Source organism: Bufo gargarizans, chromosome 4 (assembly GCF_014858855.1).
Source record: "Bufo gargarizans isolate SCDJY-AF-19 chromosome 4, ASM1485885v1, whole genome shotgun sequence".
NCBI classification, from domain to species: domain Eukaryota; kingdom Metazoa; phylum Chordata; class Amphibia; order Anura; family Bufonidae; genus Bufo; species Bufo gargarizans.
This window is the reverse complement of record NC_058083.1, coordinates 379,900,474-379,925,462: the sequence shown is the minus strand read 5'-3', so window position 1 is coordinate 379,925,462 and position 24,989 is coordinate 379,900,474. Positions and strand designations below refer to the sequence as shown.

General features: G+C 45.7%; 1 protein-coding gene across 2 annotated transcripts in view; it reads left to right on the top strand.

Annotated features, from left to right (window-relative positions):
• Positions 1 to 24,073, top strand: part of LOC122936278 (barrier-to-autointegration factor-like protein) — a 32,312-nt gene extending 8,239 nt beyond the window's left edge. Inside the window, exons 1-3 of one of the 2 annotated variants that reach the window (XM_044292408.1) lie at positions 17,556 to 17,609; positions 22,994 to 23,124; positions 23,813 to 24,073. In XM_044292408.1, coding sequence (XP_044148343.1) covers positions 22,999 to 23,124; positions 23,813 to 23,962 — 276 coding nt within the window. In that variant the 5' untranslated portion in view covers positions 17,556 to 17,609; positions 22,994 to 22,998 and the 3' untranslated portion in view covers positions 23,963 to 24,073. Of the gene's footprint in view, positions 1 to 17,555; positions 17,610 to 22,993; positions 23,125 to 23,812 lie in introns of those variants that run through there. The other variant, XM_044292406.1, reaches the window with a different exon arrangement.
• Positions 24,074 to 24,989: the final 916 nt, after the last annotated feature.

Below are 24,989 nucleotides of genomic sequence, written 5' to 3'. Positions count from 1 at the left end.
ATTTCTCTCCATTCAGAATGCATGGGGATAATCCTGATCAGGATTCTTCCGGCATAGAGCCCCGACGACGGAACTCTATGCCTGAACAGAACAACGCAAATGTGAAAGAGCCCTTAGTCGCCAGTCCATTTGCATATGGATTGAAAGTACTTTTTTCTCCAGAATGAAGCAATGAATCTGTAAGGCTGGTTTTACACGGGCGTTGCGGGAAAAGGTGCGGGTGCGTTGCGGGAACGTGCACGATTTTTCAGTGCGAGTGCAAAACATTGTAATGCGTTTTGCACTCGCGTGAGAAAAATCGCGCATGTTTGGTTCTGTAGATTGTATTATTTAGGGAAAATAATAGCATTCTGAATACAGAATGCATAGTAAAATAGCGCTGGAGGGGTTAAAAAAAAATTAAAAAATTATTTAACTCATCTTGATCCACTTGATCGCGCAGCCGGCATTTCCTTCTGTCTTCATCTTAGCTGTGTGCAGTAACAGGACCTGTGGTGACGTCACTCTGGTCATCACATGATCCATCACTTGATCTTTTACCATGGTGATGGATCATGTGATGGACCATGTGATGACCGGAGTGACGTCACCACAGGTCCTGTTACTGCACACAGCTAAGATGAAGACAGAAGGAGATGCCGGCTGCGCGATCAAGTGGATTAACCCCTCCAGCGCTATTTTACTATGCATTCTGTATTCAGAATGCTATTCTTATAACCATGTTATAAGGGAAAATAATAATGATCGGGTCTCCATCCCTTGCTTGCGGATGCTTGCGATTTTCACGCAACCCCATTCATTTCTATGGGGCCTGCATTACGTGAAAAAAGCACAATATAGAGCATGCTGCGATTTTCACGCAATGCACAAGTGATGCGTGAAAATCACCGCTCATGTGAACAGCCCCATAGAAATTAATGGGTCGGGATTCAGTGCGGGTGCAATGCGTTCAACTCGCGCATCGCATCCGCGTGGAATACTCGCCCGTGTGAAAGGGGCCTTAGTGAAGGTATCATTACATTCGGCTCAGCTTCCCCTACAAGACATTGTGCCTGGTTTAACAGTGAGTTTTCTGGTGACAGACCCCCTTTAACCTCTTCCAGACCGTCACCGTACATGTAAGATCACAGATCAGTGACATTTAAACCCTAGGCTTTTCCTAGGGAGCACTGTGCTCCCAAGACCTGAACGGCTTCCCCGTGCGGAGACTGGGGGAACCATTTGTTCTTTGTGGTAGCCCCAAGCCTGCTAGAGGCTGCAAGGCTTACCACACAGATGTTCCTTCAGCAGTGATGGGGAACCTTTTACAGAGGCGTTTCCAAACTGCAACCCAAAACCCAGTTATTAATCGCAAAGTGCCAACACGGCAATTTTACCTGAATACTACAGTCAATATAGTCTATCTTCCATGTAACATAGTACATAAGGCCGAAAAAATACATTTGTCCATCCAGTTCGGCCTGTTATCCTGCAAGTTGATCCAGAGGAAGGCAAAAAAAACCTGTGAGGTAGAAGCCAATTTTCCTCACTTTAGGGGAATAAAAAATTCCTTCCCGACTCCAATCAGAGAGGGATCCAACGATCCCTCTCTAGTAGCTATAGCCTGTAATATTATTACACTCCAGAAATACATCCAGGCCCCTCTTGAATTCCTTTATTGTACTCCCCACCTCCTGAGGCAGAGAGTTCCATAGTCTCACTGCTCTTACCGTAAGGCTGGGTTCACACCTGAGCTCAACAAGGAGAAACCAATGCTTCCCTATCGGCATGGTTCTCATCTGGGCGTTTTACAGAGCGTACGATCGCGCTGTAAAACGCCCGACGCCCCAAGAAGTACATGAGCTTCTTTGGGGCGTCTTGTCGCGCGTTTCCGTACGTAGACTTTCGGGAACGCGCGACAATGGGCAATCACGCATACAGAGCGCTCCATCGAGAACGCTCAGGTTTGAACCCAGCGTAAAGAATCCTCTTCTATGTTTGTGTACAAACTTTCTTTCCTCTAGACGCAGAGGATGTCCATTCGTCACAGTCACAGTCCTGGGGATAAACAGATGTAGTTGCCCCATTCCAGTTATTACTTTAGTTGCCCTCCTCTGGACCCTCTCCAGCTCTGCTATGTCTGCCTTGTTCACTGGAGCCCAGAACTGTACACAGTACTCCATGTGTGGTCTGACTAGCGATTTGTAAAGTGGTAGGACTAAGTTCTCATCACGGGCATCTATGCCCTTTCTGATGCAACCCATTATCTTATTGGCCTTGGCAGCAGCTGCCTGACACTGGTGTTTTCTGTTTAATAACATTCCTAGATCCTTTTCCATGTCAGTGTTACCGAGTGTTTTACCATTTAGTATGTACGGGTGACTTGCATTATTCGTTCCCATGTGCTTTATCATTTAGCTATAATAACCTGCCTACATTCAGTGCGCTGCCTGTGCTGTTCATAGTGCGGCATATTGGTACACCATAGACTTCTTCCAGGGTGCAGGTGCCCACAGAGAAAGCTCTGAGTGCCACCTCTGGCACCCGTGCCATAGATTCGCCACTACTGTCCTATAGGAACATAATGAAACTCCCATAGGCTGCAATGGTAATTCATTGTAGTCTATGGGAGAAGTGATCTAATGATCGCATGTTCAAATCCCCTAGGAAGATTTTAAAAAAGTGTAGAAAAGAAAGTTAAAAACAAAATATAACAATTGTAATCACCCCCTTTCCCCATATTAAAAATAAACAATAAAGATCGTAGTCCCAAAACACCCATGCTTTTAAAATATAAATGTATTTATCCTGTACAGTGAATGCAGAGACAATAAAATAAAATAAAAAATGGACGATTATCAATTTTTTCATCACTGCACCTTAAAAAAAAAAAAATGTAAGAAAGTCATCAAAAAGTCATACACACTCCATGGTATCAATAAAAATCACAAAAATGTAGTGGGAAGTGGTAAAAAATTCCAAATGGGGTGTAATTGGAGAAAGAAAAAACACAATTCCTTCAGCATTTTACGGGTTTTGTTCCCATGGCATTTTGTTTGCAGCAAAACTGACCCATGCCCTTCATTCTCTGGGTCAGTACAATTATAACGATACCCCATATGTATAGGTTTTTTATGTCTAAATAGTGTAAAAATAAATGTAAACTGTGATAAAAACATTTTTTTTTACATCACCATATTCTGACCCCCATAACTTTTTTACACGTATGTCTACTGAGCTGTTTAAGGGCTATTTTCTTTTTTGTGGAACAATCTGCAGTTTTTATTGATACCATTTTGGAGTATGCGTGACTTTTTTTATCACATTTTATTACATTTTTTGGGGTAAGAGGAGCAATGAAAAAATAGCAAATTGGCCATTTTGACTCTTTTTTCTGTTACGAAATTTAAAAAATATATTTTTATAGTATGGGCATTTACAGTCGCGATGATGCCCATGATGTTTATATTTATTGTTATTTAGGTATTTATTTTTTAATTATACGGAAAGGGGAGTGATTTAAACTTATTTTTTTATATATTAACTTTTTTTTGTGTGATGATTTTGAAGCTCATATATGAGCTTATAAATAATTTTTTTTAATTTTTGATTTTGTTCTAGTAGGGATTTTTTAAATGAGGTTTACACTAGAAGTTGCTCATTTGTTATCCTGGGCTGCCATCTGGTGGCCAAAATAAGAATTGCAGCATGAACACTTAAAGTCTCGTCAGTGAGGCTTAGGCTAGGTCTACACGACGACATTTGTTGCGCGACAGAAAGTCGCGCGACAGATAGGGCGCAACAGTTGTCGTGCGACATTTTGTTGCACCAATGTCGCGCGACAATTTTTATAATGGCAGTCTATGGTGTCGCACTGCAACATGCGACATGTTGCGACTGCGACGCGACAGTCGCAGAAAAATCCATCTTGAATGGATTTTCTGCGACTGTCGCGTCGCAGTCGCAGCATGTCGCATGTTGCAGTGCGACACCATAGACTGCCATTATAAAAATTGTCGCGCGACATTGGTGCAACAAAATGTCGCGCGACAAATGTCGTCGTGTAGACCTAGCCTTACAGTGTTCAGCGCAACTACCGTTGCCCACATTGGCCGCACGGGGCATCGGTAGGAAGCCCAGAAGTGCGAGCTTCTGGGTTTTTGCACATTTAGATGCTGTGATCTCACTTGATCACAGCATCTAAAGCCTTTAATTACCGCAATCGGCATTATTGCCGGTCATGGTAATTAGCCGCAGGTCTCTGCTGTACGAAACAGCATAGACCTGCTGGCTATGGAGCCCACTGCACGTGCGAGAGGGCACCATGTTTACACATTGCTCTAACCTTGTACATGTACGGCGCTGGTAGCAAACAGGTTAAAAGGGTTGTGCACCCACCCACTTGGCCATACCTGTAAAGGAAGCTTACTTACCTGCTTCCCAGCACTGGCTCCCCACTCCTTTTCCACCTGCAGCGTCCCACATGTGTGTTAATGGGACCCTTCAAACATCTGAATATATATATATATATGTATATGTATTGAATTGCAATGTATGGTATTCTCTATTATCTGGCTGGCAATTTCCTTTACATCCATTTGCCCCTAGGTGGTGCTGGCACCACATAATATATATAGTGGGGGTATGTCTAGCTGAGAGAGTTGAGATTAGAATGTAGTCCGAGTTAGGAGAAGAAAGTTCATGGAGGAGAGAGACAGGCTAAGGCTACTTTCACACTAGCGTTCGGAGCGGGTCCGTCTGATGTTTCATCAGACGGATCTGCTCCTATAATGCAGACGTTTGCATCCGTTCAGAACGGATCCGTCTGCATTATAACTTAGAAAAATTTCTAAGTGTGAAAGTAGCCTGAGCGGATCCGTTCAGACTTTACATTGAAAGTCAATGGGGACGGATCCGCTTGAAGATTGAGCCATATGGTGTCATCTTCAAGCGGATCCGTCCCCATTGACTTCCATTATAAGTCTGGACGGATCCGCTCGCCTCAGCACGGCCAGGCGGACACCCGAGCGCTGCTTGCAGCGTTCAGGGTCCGCTCACGGAGCGGAGGCTGAGCGCTGGCAGACGGATGCATTCTCAGTGGATCCGCCTCCACTGAGAATGCATTAGGGCCAGACGGCTGCGTTCAGGGCCGCTTGTGAGCCCCTTCAAACGGAGCTCATGAGCGGACATCTGAACGCAGGTGTGAAAGTAGCCTTAATTCACCATGTAGCTGTGTTCCTTTTCTCTGGGCCCTGATCAAGCCTGGAGAAAATAACTACAGAAACCAAGCACCAGACAGTAAGTCTACACACCAAGATGCAGAGAGCCTAGCGAGGGTAACAGCTAACTATAGCTTATGGACCTCATTAGCACAAGTGACCAGGAGTAGCTTTCCGAGTACCTGGACACAACTGGATGATAAAGGCCATAATTGTCCTTATCCACTACACAATCCTTCCGGGTCATAGTGGAAAACCTTTCTAGAAGAGTTTCCTGCCAAATAATGAAGCAGATGTGTTTGCCTGCCGTGAGGGGAACGCCCTTAAAGGATAACTCCTAAATAAATAGTTAATAGCATCTTTAGTGCCAGAGTGCTGTAAAGAGTGAATTTAGGATTACAACCAGGATCCTTGCCTGCAAAGTATCAGCATTAGAAGAATCCCTCCATTGACAACTGCCACTACCTTATAATAGGAGTACAATTGAACTTATTATTACTATACAAAACTCTTTTAATTGATAAACTGTACCAACTGTCCAGAGACTATTGATCTGCAGTAAATGTTCAACTGGTTCACAACAACTGACTCCTCATTCTTACTACTACTCTCAACATTTGCACCTTACGGTGCTGGCGTCACGAACCAGGGGCTCAGTGGCATAAGCACCTAACACCCATTACCATCAAGGGCACCTCAACTTCCATCTGGCTGGTGTTCCCTGCAACCGAGAGTGCCCCGGAGGATTTAGTGCTGTCTTCCCATCCACTGTACGCCGGCCGAGGGAGGTATCTGCTAACCGTGAGTACATGAACTATTGCACCCATCGGCCCACCGGGAGCCTCACGTGTTTTCCCCTGTGGTTTGGTAGCGTTACACACCCAGCCTGCGATGCTCTGCTGGGCTCCCTCGCTGAAAACATCAGGTTTGATGCCAACTACAGCCAATCACTGGCCGTGGCGGCAGCAGAACATCGCAGGCCTAGAGGAGAAGGAATGGAAAGCCAGCACCATACCAAGCAAGCCGCTGTACAATGGACGGCAGTGTCCTGGGTAAGCTGCGAGGAGGCCACAGTATTCCAGTGAGTGCCCGGCCTCCTCAACCAGTTGATTGTCAGGGTGCTGGGTGTTGGACCCTCACCTATCAGATATTAATGATAAGATAGGTCATCAGTATTAACCACTTCAACCTCCCTAGCTGAAACACCCTTAGGCCCCATGCACACGGCCGTGTTTCACAGCCGTGTGCGGGCCGTGGAACCGCGGCCTGGATCCCTCCTGTGAGCTGGAGCGCACGGCGTCACTGGTTGCTATGACGCCGTGCGCTCCCTGCTGCCGGCACAGTACAGTAATACACTGGTATAGATCATACCAGTGTATTACTGTATAGCGGCCGGCAGCAGGGAGCGCACGGCGTCATAGCAACCAGTGACGCCGTGCGCTCCAGCTCACAGGAGGGATCCAGGCCGTGGTTCCACGGCCCGCACACGGCTGTGAAACACGGCCGTGTGCATGGGGCCTTAATGACCAGGCCCCTTTGTACACTTCTGCACTACACTACTTTCACCGTTTATTGCTCGGTCATGCAACTTACCACCCAAATTAATTTTACCTCCTTTTCTTCTCACTAATAGAGCTTTCATTTGGTGGTATTTCATTGCTGCTGACATTTTTACTTTTTTTGTTATTAATCGAAATTTAATGATTTTTTTGCAACAAAATGACATTTTTCACTTCCAGCAAAAAAAACGACATCCATATATATATTTTTCGCAGAATTTATTGTTCTACATGTCTTTGATAAAAAATGGGTAAAACAAATGGTTTGGGTAAAAGTTAAAGCGTTTACAAACTATGGTACAAATATGTGAATTTCCGCTTTTTGAAGCAGCTCTGACTTTCTGAGCACCTGTCATGATTCCTGAGGTTCTACAATGCCCAGACAGTACAAACACCCCACAAATAACCCCATTTCGGAAAGTAGACACCCTAAGGTATTCACTGATAGGCATAGTGAGTTCATAGAACTTTTTATTTTTTGTCACAAGTTAGCGGAAAATGATGATTTTTTTTTCTTTTTTTTTTCTTACAAAGTCTCATATTCCACTAACTTGTGACAAAAAATAAAAACTTCCATGAACTCACTATGCCCATCACAAAATACCTTGGGGTGTCTTCTTTCCAAAATGGGGTCACTTGTGGGGTAGTTATACTGCCTTTGCATTTTAGGGGCCCAAATGCATGCAAAGTAGTTTAAAATCAAAATCTATAAAAAATGACCGTGGAAATCCGAAAGGCGCTCTTTGGAATGTGTGCCCCTTTGCCCACCTAGGCGGCAAAAAAGTGTCACACATGTGGTATCGCCGTACTCAGGAGAAGTTGGGGATTGTGTTTTGGGGTGTCATTTTACATATACCCATGCTGGGTGAGAGAAATATCTTGGCAAAAGACAACTTTTCCCATTTTATTTATACAAAGTTGGCATTTGACCAAGATATTTATCTCACCCAGCATGGGTATATGTAAAATGACACCCCAAAACACATTCCCCAACTTCTCCTGACTACGGCGATACCACATGCGTGACACTTTTTTGCAGCCTAGATGCGCAAAGCGGCCCAAATTCCTTTTAGGAGGGCATTTTTAGACATTTGGATCCCAGACTTCTTCTCACGTTTTCGGGCCCTAAAATGCCAGGGTAGTATAAATACCCCACATGTGACCCCATTTTGGAAAGAAGACACCCCAAGGTATTTAATGAGGGGCCTGGCGAGTTCATAGACATTTTTTTTTGGGGGGCTTTTTGGGCACAAGTTAGTGGAAATTAATGTTTTTTTTGTATTTTCTCACAAAGTCTACCTTTCCGCTAAGGCTGCTTTCACACTAGCGTTCGGGTTTCCGTTCGTGAGCTCCGTTTGAAGGAGCTCACGAGCGGACCCGAACGCAGCCGTCCAGCCCTGATGCAGTCTGAATGGAGGCGGATCCGCTCAGACTGCATCAGTCTGGCGGCGTTCAGCCTCCGCTCCGCTCGCCTCCGCACGGACAGGCGGACAGCTGAACGCTGCTTGCAGCGTTCGGGTGTCCGCCTGGCCGTGCGGAGGCGTGCGGATCCGTCCAGACTTACAATGTAAGTCAATGGGGACGGATCCGTTTGAAGATGCCACAATGTGGCTCAATCTTCAAGCGGATCCGTCCCCCATTGACTTTACATTGAAAGTCTGGACGGATCCGTCCCAGGCTATTTTCACACTTAGCTTTTTTTAGCTAATATAATGCAGACGGATCCGTTCTGAACGGAGCCTCCGTCTGCATTATTATGGGCGGATCCGTTCAGAACGGATCCGCCCGAACGCTAGTGGGAAAGTAGCCTAACTTGGGACAAAAATTTCAATCTTTCATGGACTCAATATGCCCCTCACGGAATACCTTGGGGTGTCTTCTTTCCGAAATGGGGTCACATGTAGGGTATTTATACTGCCCTGGCATTTTAGGGGCCCTAAGGCGTGAGAAGAAGTCATTGATCACCCCCCTGTGAGGCTCCATTCAGACGTCCATATGTGTTTTGCGGATCCGATCCATGTATCCGTGGATCCGTAAAAATCATACAGACGTCTGAATGGAGCCTTACCGCGGGGTGATCAATGACAGGGGGTGATCAGGGAGTGTATATGAGGTGATCACCCCCCTGTCATTGTTCACCCCCCTGTAAGGCTCCATTCAGACGTCCGTATGTGTTTTGCGGATCCGATCCATGTATCTGTAAAAATCATACGGACGTCTGAAAGGGGGGTGATCAATGACAAGGGGGTGATCAGGGAGTCTATATGGGGTGATCAGGGGTTCATAAGGGGTTAATAAGTTACAGGGGGGGTGTAGTGTAGTGTAGTGGTGTTTCGTGCTACTTTACACAGCTACCTGTGTCCTCTGGTGGTCGATCCAAACAAAAGGGACCACCAGAGGACCAGGTAGCAGGTATATTAGACGCTGTTATCAAAACAGCGTCTAATATACCTGTTAAGGGTTAAAAAAAATCGCATCTCCAGCCTGCCAGCGAACGATCGCCGCTGGCAGGCTGGAGAGCCACTCGCTTACCTTCCGATCCTGTGAACGCGCGCGCGATGACGCGTATATGCGTGACTGTGCGCAGCGCTGCCGCCTCCGGACCGCGATCCTGCGTTAGGCGGTCCGGAGGCGGTTAAATAACTGGAAATCCCCTGTAACATAATAGCTGTGCTTTTAGATCTAATTTAACCTCTATTGCCTGCGGTATGTAAGCACTTACAGAGGGAGTAGATTCTCTCTGTCTCCTATTGCCACCCTTCAAATGCGAATGCAGGGTGCCGATGTCAGAGCTGCAGGCCAGGGCCTAGTGCGGGGCCCCAGGCCTGCATCTAGTGTGTTCCAGCAAGTCGTGCCTCTTTGGCGCAGCCTACTGGTGGATGTCAGTATAGCACTGACATTAAAATACATTAGGGCCTTAGGCTGGGCCAAAAGTGATCGCGGGGTGCCGATGTGTGTGAAGGCTGCCTGGGGTCTGATATAGGCCCCAGACCCGCCTTGAGTAATTTCCAGCAGGGTGCGGTTCTCTGGCGCAGCCAGCTGGTCAATGTCAGAATAGCATTGCCATCAAAATGCAATGCGCTAGAGGGTAGTGCATTGCTTTTTAAAAGCAAACAAAAAGCTGTCTGTTATAGTCCCCTTGTGGGACTATTAAGTGGTAAATGAAGTAAAAATAAAATGAAATTTATTCAATAAAAAAAATCCCATAAAAAAATAATTGCGCTTTTATTACATTTAACCCCTTAAGGACCGAAGACGTACCGGTACGCCCTATTTCCCGAGTCCTTAAGGACCGAGGACGTACCGGTACGTCCTGACTTAAAATCTGAATTCCGGCGCCGCGGGGGTTAATCGAAACGGGATTTCGGCTGAAATCATTCAGCCGGCATCCCGTAACAACGCAGGGGGGGGTCATTGGACCCCCCCGTATCGGCGATCGCAGAAAACCGCAGGTCAATTCAGACCTGCGGTTTTCTGCGTTTCCGGTCCATTCGGGTGTCCTGTGACCCGATGAACCGGAAAAAGACTGCGATCGGTGGCGTAATTTTACACCACCAATCGCAGTCCGAGGATTTGAGGAGGCGGTGCTGGCCCTGGTGCTGAACGCCGCTGTCCAGGGTGCTGATTGATGCAGGGGAGAGAGGCGCGAGATTCAAACTTCCTGCGCTCCTCTCTCCCCTCCTCTTCCTGTCCAGCACCCTGACCGTGCAGCATCGTCCAGCACCAGCTCCTGTGTCCCCCTAAATCGGCATCCATCACCCTCCTGCACCCATCGCCACCCAGGTAGGTTAGGGTCAGTGAGGGAGAGGCACCTTTAGGCAGGGATAGAAGGGAAAAGTTAGGGAAAAAAAAAAAAAAAAAAAAGCACATTTATTCCAAACTTTTTTGTTTCAACTTTCAGACCCCAGACCCCCCCGCATCCCCCCCACCACCAACCCCCCCCCACCCACCAACCCCCTCCCCCCACCACCACTTTTTTTTTTTTCTGCGTGCGCTGACTGGCCGGCACTTTTTAGCGTCCGTCCACTGTTAGCGCATCGCCCGCCCCACCACCCCACCGACCGCTGATCAGCGTTGAACCGCTGATCAGCAAGTTTGAACTTTTTTTTTTTTTTTTTTCCTAACACTTGCCCATTTTTTTTGCCTGGACTTTTTAGTACGTGAACACCCGTGCCCCCACACACACGCACATAGAATAAAGGTTTACACGCACGCACATACACACGCACACACACACACACACCCATGGCCCGCCGGGTGTTCTCGGCCGAGGAGGCATATGCCCAGATTGCCTCCGACTCTGAGAGCCCCAGTGAGGATGAGGATGACCCCACGTTCCTTTTGTCATCCGCATCCTCCTCATCATCATCGGATGACGATGAGCCACCAAGGCAGCGGAGACGCCGCCAGGCGGAGCCAGGGGCCACACATGCTAGGGATCCTGTGGCCCACCCTAGTACGAGCCGCCCTGGGGTTCGTACTGGTTTCCCGGCCCACCAAATAAGTTCACCGGAGCCCCCTGCCGATGAACTTAGCTGGTATCCCCCAGTGGACTTTGAGCCTGAGATTCCGGATTTCGCTGGCAATCCTGGAATCCAGATTCCCACAGTGGGGTTTACTGAAATAGACTTTTTTAGTTTTTTTTTCAGTAACCCACTGGTGAATTTGATGGTGGAGCAGACGAATCTGTACGCCCAACAGTTCGTCGCTCAAAACCCAGGCTCAGTTTTGGCTAGACCCGGTGGCTGGACGCCGGTCAGTGCAGCCGAGATGAGGACATTTTGGGGCCTCGTGCTGCATATGGGTCTAGTCCAAAAACCCAGTGTCAGGCAATACTGGAGTGGGGACGTCCTGTACCAGACCCCACTGTACAGTATGGTCATGACACGTCACCGGTTTGAGGCCATCCGGAAATGTCTGCATTATTCCGATAATGCAGCATGTCCACCCCGAGGTGATCCTGCCTATGACCGGCTGTATAAGATACGGCCGGTCATCGATCACTTTGGGGCCACATTTCAGCAGGCCTACGTACCTGGAAGGGAGGTCGCGGTTGATGAGTCTCTCGTTGCGTTCAAGGGGAGACTCAGTTTCCGCCAATACATTCCCACAAAGCGGGCGAGGTATGGCGTGAAGCTATACAAAATTTGTGAGAGTACCTCAGGGTACACTTACAAATTTCGTGTGTACGAGGGGCGAGATTCCCGTATTCAACCCCCAGAATGTCCCCCCACTCTGGGTGTTAGCGGGAAACTCGTGTGGGACCTTATGTACCCACTGCTGGATAAGGGTTACCACTTGTACGTGGATAACTTTTATACCAGCATTCCCTTGTTCAGGTCCCTTGCCGCCAGATCCACGTTCGCTTGTGGGACCGTGCGGAAAAATCATCGCGGCCTCCCTGCCTACCCCCTCCAGGTACCTATCCCCAGGGGTGAGACCCGTGCACTTACCAGTGGAAACCTGTTGCTGGTCAGGTATAAGGACAAGAGGGATGTCCTTATGCTGTCCACAATCCACGGTAACAGCACCACCCCAGTCCCTGTGCGAGGTACCGCGGCAACGGTCCTCAAGCCCGATTGTATCGTCGACTACAATCGGTATATGGGAGGAGTTGATCTCTCTGATCAAGTCCTCACGCCATATAACGCCATGCGCAAAACCCGGGCATGGTACAAAAAAGTTGCGGTCTACTTGGTGCAGGTTGCCATGTACAACTCTTTTGTACTATCCCGAAGCGCTGGCAGCACAGGGACATTCCTCCAATTCTATGAGGCAGTCCTCAAGGACCTGATCTTTTCGGACCGGGAAAGAGCAGGCCGGAGTACCTCGGGAACTGGAGGCGCCCGGATCGTCCCTGGCCAACACTTTCCAGGTGTGGTCCCCCATACTGGAAAGAAGGGACGAACCCAAAAAAAGTGCAGAGTGTGTCACAAGAGGGGGATATGGAAGGACACCACAACTCAATGTGACACGTGCCCTGATCATCCGGGCCTCTGCATTATCGATTGCTTCAGGGAGTATCACACTTCCATGGAGTACTAAATTTTTATAATCCCCAACAGTTCACTAGAGAACATAAAACACTATGGCTCTCAGACTTTGGAGACACGAAAACAATTTTTCTTTCCCCAAAAAATATTAGTTTTAGTGCAGGCATCCTCAAACTGCGGCCCTCCAGATGTTGTAAAACTATAACTCCCAGCATGCCCAGACAACCTACAGCCATCATCAGGGCATGGTGGGAATTGTAGTTTTACAACATCTGGAGGGCCGCAGTTTTAGGATGCCTGCTTAGTGTCTCCAAAGTCTGAGAGCCATACATATTGGGCATCGTCGCGTGCGTAAAAGTCGTCGCTATAAAAATAACTTTTTACCAAACGCCTCGGATGAACGGTGTTAAAAATATAAAATAAAAACGGTGCCAAAACACCTATTTTTGGGCAAAATTTAAATTTAAATCCATTTTGCCGGTAATAAAGCAAGGGTTAACAGCCAAACAAAACTAAACATTTATTGCCCCAATTCTGTAGTTTGCAGAAACACCCCATATGTGGTCGTAAATGGCTATATAGCCGCACGGCAGGGCATAGAACGAAGGGAACTCCATACGGTTTCTGGAAGGCAGATTTTGATGGACAGTTTTTTTTTTTACACCATGTCCCATTAGAAGCCCCCCTGATGTAGCCTAGACTAGAAACTCCAAAAAAGTGACCCCATCTAAGAAACTACACCCCTCAAGGTATTCAAAAGTTACTTTACAAACTATGCTAACCCTTTAGGTGTTCCACAAAACTAAATAGCGAATGTAGAAACAATTTTAGAATTAAATTTTTTGTTACATTGCCTCAAAAAAGAGTAATATAGAGCAACCAAAAATCTAATTTACCCCAAAAATTGTCCCAAAACAACAACCACCTTATCCCGTAGTTTCCTAGATGGGGTCACTTTTATGGAGTTTCTACTCTAGGGGGGCATCAGGGGGCTTGAAAGGGTACATGGTGTAAATAAACCAGTCCAGCAAAATCTGCCTTCCAAAAACCGTATGGCGTTCCCCTTCTTCTATGTCCTGCCGTTTAGCCAAACAGTAGTTTACGACCACATTTGGGGTGTTTTTGCAAACTACAGAATCAGGGCAACCCATTTTGAGTGTTGTTTGGCAGTTAACCCTTGTTTTACTCCTGGAAAAAACTGATTATATTGGAAAATTTTCCCAAAAATTGAAATTTCTAAATTGTTTCTCCATCTGCCATTAACTCTTGTGGAACAGCTAAAGGGTTAACAAAGTTTGTAAACCCAGTTTTGAATACCTTGAGGGGTGTACTTTCTTAGATGGAGTCACTTTTTTGAAATTTCTATTCTAGGGGTGCAACAGGGGGCTTCAAATGGGACATGGTATAAACAAAACCAGTCCTGCAAAATCTGCCTTCCAAAACCCATATGGTGTTCCCCTCCTTCTATGTGCTACCGTTCGGCCAAACAGTAGTTTACGACCACATATGGGGTGTTTTTGCAAACTACAGAATCAGGGCAACCCATTTTGAGTGTTGTTTGGCAGTTAACCCTTGTTTTACTCCTGGAAATAAATGATTATATTGGAAAATTTTCCAAAAAATAGAAATTTCTAAATTGTTTCTCCATCTGCCATTAACTCTTGTGGAACACCTAAAGGGTTAACAAAGTTTGTAAACCCAGTTTTGAATACCTTGAGGGGTGTACTTTCTTAGATGGAGTCACTTTTTTGAAATTTCTATTCTAGGGGTGCAACAGGGGGCTTCAAATGGGACATGGTATAAACAAAACCAGTCCTGCAAAATCTGCCTTCCAAAACCCATATGGTGTTCCCCTCCTTCTATGTGCTCCCGTTCGGCCAAATAGTAGTTTACGACCACATATGGGGTGTTTCTGTAAACTACAGAATCAGGGCAACCCATTTTGAGTGTTGTTTGGCAGTTAACCCTTGTTTTACTCCTGGAAAAAATTGATTATATTGGAAAAATTTCCAAAAAATAGAAATTTCTAAATTGTTTCTCCATCTGCCATCAACTCTTGTGGAAGACCTAAAGGGTTAATAAAGTTTGAAAAAACAGTTTTGAATACCTTGAGGGGTGTAGTTTCTAGAATGGGGTCATTTTTGGGAGGTTTCTATTATCTAAGCCTCACAATATGACTTCAAACCTGAACTGGTCCATAAAAAGTGGGATTTTGAAGATTTCTCAAAAATTTCAAAATTTGCTTCTAAACTTCTAAGCCTTGTAACATCCCCAAAAAATAAAATATCATTCCCAAAATGCTACAAACATGAAGTAGACATATGGGGAATGTAAAGTCATCACAATTTTTGGGGGTATTACTATGTATTACAGAAGTAGAGAAACTGAAACTTTGAAATTTGATAATTTTTCAAAATTTTTGGTAAAAAATGTATTTTTTTATGCAAAAAAATTAACTTTTTTGACCCAATTTTAGCAGTGTCATGAAGTACAATATGTGACGAAAAAACAATCTCAGAACGGCCTGGGTAAGTCGAAGCGTTTTAAAGTTATGAGCACTTAAAGTGACACTGGTCAGGTTTGCAAAAAATGGCCTGGTCCTGAAGGTGAAAATGAGCCTGGTCCTTAAGGGGTTAAAATACGCTTTTCAATGAAGAAAATTTCAACAACAAAAAAGTATTCCCCATATGTTTGGTATTGCCCGTCTGTAACGAGCCGGACTACATAAGTAACACGTAAATTATCCCCTACGGTGAACACCGTAAAAAATAAATAAAAAAAATAAATAAATAATTGCTCATTTATTCTTAGTTGCCACCGAAAAAAAACTTAGTAACAATCAATCAAAAAGCGCCATTTACTCCAAAATGATACCAATGAAAAATACAAGTCGTCCCCCAAAAATCAAGCCCTCACACAACTCCATATAAAGAAAAATAAAAAAGTTATTGGTCTTGGCATGTGGCAATGCAAAAACATTTTTGCATTGTGTTTTAATGCAAAAAGTAGTAAAACGTAAAAAAAAAGCTATATGTATTTGGTATCACTGTAATCATACTGACCCACAGAATAAATATATTATGTTATTTATACCGAAAAAATGAACGCCATAAAATTAATAACGTAAAAACGCAGTGGCAGTATTGCTGTTTTTCCCATCTCCCTTTCAGAAAGAGTTAATAAAAGTTAATCAGAAAGTTATGTGTATTCCAAAATGGCGCCATTAAAAACTACAACTTGTCCTGCAAAAAACAAGCCCTCATAAAGCTATGTAGACAGAAAAATAAAAAAGTTATAGCTCTTAGAACGTGATAATGAAATAAAGGAAGAAAAAAGCTTGGTCAGTAAGGCCCAAAACAGGCTGGTCACTAAAGGGTTAATAAAAGTTAACCAGTAAGTTATGAGCAACCCACAATGGCACCATTAAAAACTACAACTTATCCCACACAAAAAACACGCTGTCATATGGATGCGTAGACGTAAAAATGAAAAAGTTATGGCTCTTGGAAGGCGATGATGAAAAAATTTGGTTATTAAGGCTCGAGACAGGCTGGTCACTAAGGGGTTAATTCTCCAGAGGAAGCAGTCTAAAAACATTCCACAATCTACTGTTATCAGCATAATAATTTATTAAAGGGGTTATCCAAGTTCTATAATGTCTGTTCACGTCATCCACGATGCTAGGGAGGCTCATTCCCGTTGCAGCTTGTTATTGGCTGCACCCCATCCCTGTCGGATGTCTTCATCTGCGCGACGGGGAGATGCAGCGGCAGCCATGCTGGTAAGAAAAGTGACATGGGTGCCAGGGAAAGAGGCAAGTACAACCCAATGCATATGGGGGGCATTATAGAACTTGGATAACCTCTTTAAGGCTCCATTCACACATCCGTATAATGGGTCTGCATCCGTTCCGTAAATTGCATAACGGTTGCGGATCCATTTATTCTCTATGAGGACGGAATGGATGCAAAGAGCACACTATTGGCTCTCCGCATTTCCGGAGTGCGCCGTGATCTTCCGGTCCGCAGCTCCAGAAAAAAATAGAACATGTTCTATTCTTGTCCTCCACCGGCGTTTGCAATCGCGCATACAGAGACAAGCGAACACCCATTGTCGCGCGTTCCCGAAAGTCTATGTACGGGAACGCGTGACAAGACGCCCCAAAGAAGCTCATGTACTTCTTGGGGCGTCGGGCGTTTTACAGCGCGATCGTACGTGCTGTAAAACGCCCAGGTGAGAACCATGCCAATAGGGAAGCATTGGTTTCTCCTTGTTGAGCGTTTTACAGTGCATAGGAACGCGCTGTAAAACGCTCAGGTGTGAACCCAGCCTTAGTGTGCTTTTATTATGTACTTTTTGGACTTCCTTTCAATGGCCTCTGGCTGTGCAGGAGTCAATAGACTAGCGATGACAGGAATCTGATCTGACTGCAAACCTTGCTGCACTACTTTACACAGAAATGTTCATTTCTAGAAGGAGATTAGAGAACTACAGACATGACAGAAAAATATACTCCGTGCAAACCAATCCCCTGACACATTAGAGGTTATGTTCCTCGGCTCTGCCGTCATACACGTCTAATGAGCGCACACCTCACAACCTATTCCAATTTCCAACCCTCTGTGACGAGTAACAGCCAGCCGCCACTCGGATTTCCCGCGCAACTCTTACGCTCGCGTTCCATTGGTTCATTTGTCCGTGACGTCAGCAGCGGAGCTTTAAATAACAGCGAAAGGCGGCGCGGCGTAGAGGTCCGCCTTAGTGGTTTTAGTACGAAGGGCGCCTGCGCGTGGCGGCTTCCGGTATCTGGGGCAGAAGTTTCTGCATCCCGTGCTGCTGTATCTCTGCCGCCACACTTGGTATGACAGGCCTCAGAGCTGTTGTGTAAATGGCAGGTTGCCAGTGTTCATGGAGGTGTATTCCACTGCCCCCTGCTGGACAATGGGTGTAATTCCCTTAGTACCTTCATGGTGTAGAGATTACTGTGGAGCTGATTTACATGATTTCACATAGTCATATATATTGTAAATGGTTACCTGATACCTGCCCCATATTAAGGGGCTGTCCATGTTATAGGACAGTCTCCCCAATGCCCCTACTATCTGCTGCGGTGGTGATGCAGTGTATATGGCAAATCACTGGCCTCTGTTATATGGTGTGACACTGCGGATACCAGTGACTACCTGTATACCCCTACATCAACACTGCAGCCGTGTATATGAGCGCCAGGAGGTGTACTGCAGCTATGGCGCTGGAAATTGAGGGACAAACAGGGGAGTATATGGTTTTTTTTTAGCAGATTTAGGGGCGGCAGGGAGGTTTTTGTGTGTTGGACAAGCCCTTTAAGGGGCTCCTCATGTTAAAAAGGTATTCTGATTGTTACATGTTATCAACTATACAAAAGATAGGAGGTAAGTTTAACTATTAGATCAGTGGGGGTTCTACTGCTGGGACCCCCCAACTGGTCATGAGAATGGAGACTGAGGCAGGTCAGGAATGGGAGTTCTGGAAATAAGAGCGCTGTACTCGGCTGTCTATGGAATTCCCGTAGAGAGAAGTAGTGTGCTTGCCTGACCTGCCGCTCCGTTTGTTTCTGAGGGGTATGGGGTCCATGTTCTCATGATCTGTGTGGGGACTAATGGTAGGACCTCCACCGGTCTAGTAGAGGAATGGATATGGGAGTTTCTGTAATCTGCAGAATAAAGTAGGCATGTCTGTGTGCACAAGGCCTTAGCGTTTGGTGTACTACCGGTAGGTGCTACTGCTTATTTAGGAGGACGATCTTAGGCCCCTTGCAGACAAGCATGTCCGGATTAGGTTTGGATGCGTTGCAAATGTTTTCAGTAAAAAATGCGTGATTTCGCAGGCAAAGTCGTTCAGTTTTTATTGTGCGGGTGCAATACGATTTAATGCGTTTTGCACGCGCGTGATAAAAAGACTGAATGTATACAAACAACATCTCTTAGCAACCATGCGTGAAAAACGCATCGCATCCACACTTGCTTGCGGATGCAATTTTCACTGAAGCCCCCTTCGTTTCTATGGGGCCAGGGCTCCGTGAAAATCGCAGAATATAGAACATGCTGCAATTTTCACGCAACACGACTGATGCATGAAAACCAACACACACAGACCCATTTAAACGAATGAGTCAGGATTCATTGCGGGTGCAATGCGTTCACATTGCACCCGCGCAGAATACTTGCTCGTGGGAAAGAGGCCTAAGGCTCCCGTCAGATGTGCGGATCTATTCCGCAATTATGCGGAACAGGTGCGGACCCATTCATTTTCAATGGGGACTGAAAAGATGTGGACAGCACACAGTGTGCTGTCCACTTCTGTTCTGCGCCCCGAACTTCCGGTTTGCGGCTCCGCAAAAAAATAGAGCATGTCCTATTCTTGACGCAGCTGCGGACAAGAATAGGAATTCTCTATATAGTGCAGGCGATGTACGGTGTCCACAATTTGCGGACTGCAAAACACTACAGACTGAATGGACCCATAGGGCTGTTTCACACGAGCGGGTCCATTGCGGGAATCGCGCTCCGTGTGCGAGTGTGATCCTCCGCTCTGGACTTGCAGGAGCGCATGGCATTATCATGATTTATAAAGCTATGTGCCTCCGCTTGACCTTATTTCTACTGAATCATACTGACAGCTTTATGTCACTATGAGGCCGAATGCACACGGACGTGAGCAGTCCGTGGTAACATGGGCTGGATTCCTGCTGAGAGCAGAAGCGCACGGCGTCGTTGGTTGCTATGACGCCGTGCGCTCCCTGCTGCCGCCGCAATACAGTGATACACTGGTATGATCTACACATAGATCACATAGCACATAGCTTTATAAATCATGATAATGCCGTGCGCTCCTGCAAGTCCAGAGCAGAGGATCACACTTGCACACAGAGCGCGATTCCCGCATTGGACTCGCTTGTGTGAAACAGCCCTTACAGTTCTCGGAACCTTTGTATATGCTCTGATTATTGGGGCAGGGTGTGGGACCAGGGTTGCCAACTCTCCAGAAATTTCTGGACAGTCTGTAAAAGTAGGTGACTCTTTGCCTGTGTCTGTGAAAAAAATAATGTCTCTGTGATTTTTTTTGAGGCTGGTGTTAGGCTACTTTCACACCTGCGTTAGGTGCGGATCCGTCTGGTATCTGCACAGACGGATCCACATCTATCATGCAAACGCTTGTTTGCATTAGGCCTCATGCACACGACCGTTGTGTGCATCCGCGGCCGTTGTTCCGTTTTCCGTTTTTTTTCCGCGGACCCATTGACTTTCAATGGCTCCGTGGAAAAATCGGAAAATGCACCGTTTGGCATCCGCGTCCATGATCCATGTTTCCAGTCCGTGAAAAAAATATGACCTGTCCTATTTTTTTTCACGGACAACGGTTCACGGACCCATTCAAGTCAATGGGTCCGTGAAAAATCACAGATGCACACAAGATTGTCCGTGATCCGTGTCCGTTTTTTCCTATCATTTCAAAGGCAAACTTGACTTCGATTTTCTTTTCTTTTTTTTTTTCATGTCCGTGGATCCTCCAAAAATCAAGGAAGACCCACGGAAGAAAAAACGGGTACGGATCACGAAACAATGGAAACCGTTTTAGCGGATCGCAAAATAAAAAAACGTCCGTGTGCATGAGGCCTAATTCTGTCAAAACAAAGTCCAAGTCAAAACGGATTCGTCCTGACTTACATTCAAAGTCAATGGGGGATGGATCCGTTTTCAATTGCACCATATGTGTCAGTGAAAACGGATCCGCCCCCATTGACTTACATTGTAAGTCAGGATGGAGCCGTTTGCCTCCGCATTGTTAGGCGGACACCAAAACGCTGCAAGCAGCGTTTTGGTGTCCGCATCCAGAGCGGAATGGAGGCTGAACGGAGACAAACTGATGCATTCTGAACGGATCCTTATCCATTCAGAATGCATTGGGGCTGAACTAATAGTTTTGAACCGTTTGTGAGATCCCTGAAACTGATCTCGCAAACGGAATTCAAAACGCCAGTGTGAAAGTAGCCTTAACTTGACTGGATTATTTTGGTGGTAATTATCATATTTTTACCATTCACAGTAAATACATGTAATAAATTACTATCAGTATATTGTGCTATAGACATGTATTACGTAGAAGGTTTCATTTATTATGATATTCCAATTTGTCCGTAAAAAATGTTGGCTGATTTTGGGATAATTTGTCCAGAAAAAGAAACATTTTGGTTGGCAGCCCTGCATTGGGGGGTTCCCTGCTCAGTAATCCTGCTCTAAGTCAGAACGGAGGCGCGCTCACAATCAGCAGTTCTTGCTCTTTGATATTGTCGCCCAGTCACTTGTATGATCATCGGCATATAATACAATATTGGGTTACATTACAGATGTACAGGTGATGGTGGGGACCTCTGGCAATCACATTTGAATGCTGATTGTGTCTAATGCTCAACCTCTAGCCCTTAACAATAGGGGACTTTGTGCCGAGCAGCTGATTTTTCTGGGGGAAGCAAAAATCTTTGGGAGATGCTGGGACCACAAAGTGCTGCCTGCGTCAGTAATGTTTGGCTTCATTTGAGATCAGACTATGGCAGTCAGTGAGCGGTGACCAAGGCCGCTTTCCCGTCCTGACTTCCCAGCACTGACAGAGTCACATTGCATTATATTGATTTATGATGCTATGTAACCTTTAGAGGTCTGGAATGTATTGGATAACACCGACATAATGCTGTCCGTGTTATCCAATACATTCCAGAACTGTAATGCCTCATTCACACGTCAGTGTTCGGTCAGTGATTTCCATCAGTGATTTTGAGCCAAAACACTGGTGCAGCTCTAAACACAGAACAGGTGCAGATTTTTCCCTTATACCTTATGTCTGTTGAGGCTCCAATCCTGGTTTTGGCTCACAATCACTGATGGAAATCACTGACCAAAACACTGACGTGTGAATGAGGCTTAAGGGTTACATGGCATCATAAATCAATATACTATGCAACCCTGTCAGTGCTGGGAAGTCAGGACGGGTGCTGCTGCATACTCGTGCTGCGAGTGACACTAGCGCGTCTGAAAGGGGCCTAAGGCCTCATGCACACCACTGTATCTGTAAAATATGGATGCTGTCTGTGTACCGTCGGCATTTTTTACGTTGACTTCAATGGGTCCCTGTTCCGCATTTTCCGAACATATTCTTTTTTTGCGAAACAGACTTACGGATGATAGAACATGTCCTATATTTGGTTGCAAAATGTGGACCACGTACTGCAAAATACATGCGTGAAGCCAAATTGATGAAGCTTCCATGTCCATGTATGGCCTGTTAATGGGTGCTGGCTGCCCCACTGCGGCATAGCCTGGGAGTTTGTGTAACTTTTATTCACTTATCCTCTTGGCTATAAGGGATATTATCAGTATTGTCACTAGAAATGAATGCCCACCCCCAGCAACTTATTTTCCCCCACTCCTCTGATGGCTCTCTCAGACCAGGCTCGGCAGTCTCTCCGTCTGCTTCCTACCTGTATATACAGAATGTCATTTCACTGTATATACTGTGACTGGATATGTTATTGTACATACTGTTGGGGGGCCCTAACAATACATTCTTTGCTCCTCCTGCATAGGCCCCTTCTGAGGTCAGGCCACCAGGCCACTTCCCCTGTGACGGCTGCACATGGCAGAGCCAGGAATGCTCGTTAGCGGGTGAAACACAAACGAAACACAAAAATGATTGTTTGCCGGCAGCAGATCGTGCTGTGTAATCACGCTCTACTGCTGACTCCTTGGTTCCCCACCAATCAGATGTACGAAGAGGAGGGCTAAGGCCTCTTCCCCAGCCGTGTGACATCATGCTCATGGATCATGTGGCCTAGGCGCAGCTGCTATACAATGCACGGTGCTGCGAGGGAGCCCTGTGGCCTCCTCAGACAGCTGATTGGGGGATTCTGGTAGTTGGACCCCCCCCCCCACCCCTCCCTCCAATCTCATCGGTGAACTATCCTGAGGATAGGTCATCAATATGTAGATCCTGGAGAACCGCTTTAATATTTTGGTCAGTGTTTGATCAGTGATTTCCATCAGTGCTTGTTAGCCAGAACCACGAATGGAGCATACATGGAGATTTTATGGATGTGTTAATAGGGCCCAACCGAGGATTTGCCCATTCACCACTAGTGCTCCATAATCTGGGTAGGTCATGGCTAGCTTTGGCAAATCTAATGTTTGTTGCCACTTGTCTTTTTTTGCAGAAAAGATGTCTCACACATCACAGAAGCATCGGGACTTTGTCTCTGAGCCTATGGACGATAAGCCAATTACAGCTGTGGCTGGTATTGGAGAAGTTCTTGGTGGCAAATTGGAAGAGCAAGGCTTTGATAAGGTAATGCATATAAGGTTTAGACTAAATAGAGTAAAACAGCCCCCGATTTACTAATGTGTCCGCCAAAAATCAGTCTAGATGGGAAAATTTGTCGCTTCTAGAGTTTCTACAGTATTTTACATGCTCGACAAAGTGGTGGGGCTTAGCTATAGTGGAAGGGGGGCTAAGATGAACCAACCAATAGTGTGTATAGAGTCAGAGAAAAGTGTTATCCCTGCACCAGATTCATCATCCAGCCTCAGCCTCTGATAAATCTGGTGCAGGGCTAGACAGCCAGTCTGGCTACACATTCGCACAACTCTATCAGTTTACCTTCTGCAAATTTCAGATCCGCAGATTAGATACCGGCAATATGCATCTTGTACCCTCCACTGGCCTTGTTCTAGAATTGCCTATTATGCATAAAATGAAGAATAGGAAATATAATTTCCGGCACAGCCCCATAGAAATTAATTGGGTCAGTGTGTGACCCGCAAAAAATGTGGATCAGAAACAGACCGTGAAAGCAGCCTACTTCTTAGTCCTGATCACAAGAGTCCCAGTAGTGAGCCCTCTCAAGAGGACAGGGCAACGACCTGTGTAGTCAGGATAGTACAGTTATGCCAAATATACTTATGGTTGTGGGAAGATATGACTTGCTCATCTTACTAAAGAACCTAAGATGTTCTTTTTCTTTATTTTTTTGCAGGCTTATTTGCTTCTGGGGCAGTTTCTTATCCTAAAGAAAGATTCAGACGACCTCTTTAAAGAATGGCTAAAGGATTTCTGTGGGGCCAATTCCCGACAAGCAGAGCTATGTTCTTCCTGTCTGAAGGAATGGTGTTCATCTTTCCTGTGACGCTTTCTTCTATGCACTTGTGTCCTAAGTCTTCTGTTCATGTTGAAGTTTTTACCTGCTGATTATAATCACCTCTCCTAAACGGTTTAACTCTTTTCTAAGGAAAATAAAAAGCGATTTCTTCTAAAGTTGTCATTTGTTTTCTAAAAGGGAATCTGTTACATTGGGAATCTACACACAGGCCTATCTGCCAGCACCGTGGTACAGACGTGAGCAGATGTGATGTGGAAAAAGATACATTTTAACTTATTGATTAAAATCTCTGCTCATTCTGGGCTTGTCCTGTGGGCGGTCCTACATAGTGATTAATAGTTATCTCTGTACGCATGATCTTACAGAGAATACTGTCAATCACTGATAGGACTGCCTCCTAAGCGTAGAAAGAGCAGGAATTTCCATAAAAAAATACAAGTTATAGGAGAGGTCATCAATATCAGATCGGCAGGGGCCCGACTGCTAGCACCCCGCTGATCAGCTTTTTGAAGAGAACGCAGTGCTCTTACTAGCGCTGTGTTCACTGTTTACCTGCTTGCCGTCAACCTTGCAGTTTTAAGCAGGTGTAATTACAGTTCTGCCATCCCATTCACTTCAATGGGACGGTTACTTCCTGTTCACTTGAATATGAACGAGTCATCCCATTGAAGTGAATGGGACGGTGGAGTTGTTACACCCGCTCAAAGCTGCAATTTCGGCTGCGAGCAGGTAAACGGAGAAGAGAAGGCAGCACTGTGTTCTCTTGAAACAGCTGATCTGTGGGGGTGCTGGCAGTCTATCTGGTATTGATGACCAATCCTAAGGATAGGTCATCAATGTGAAAGTGGACAACCCCTTTAATTTTCTGGGGGTGGGAAATGTAGATAAAGCTAATAAAGTATGGTTTGAAACATAGGCAGAAAATGCCGTTGTAGCCAGGGTTGCCAACCATTCAGAAATTTCTGGACAGTATGTAAAAATACATAAATCACTTTGAAAGGTGCACCACAATGATATGCAACTGATAACACTGACTAACCCCTCAAGCTGATGT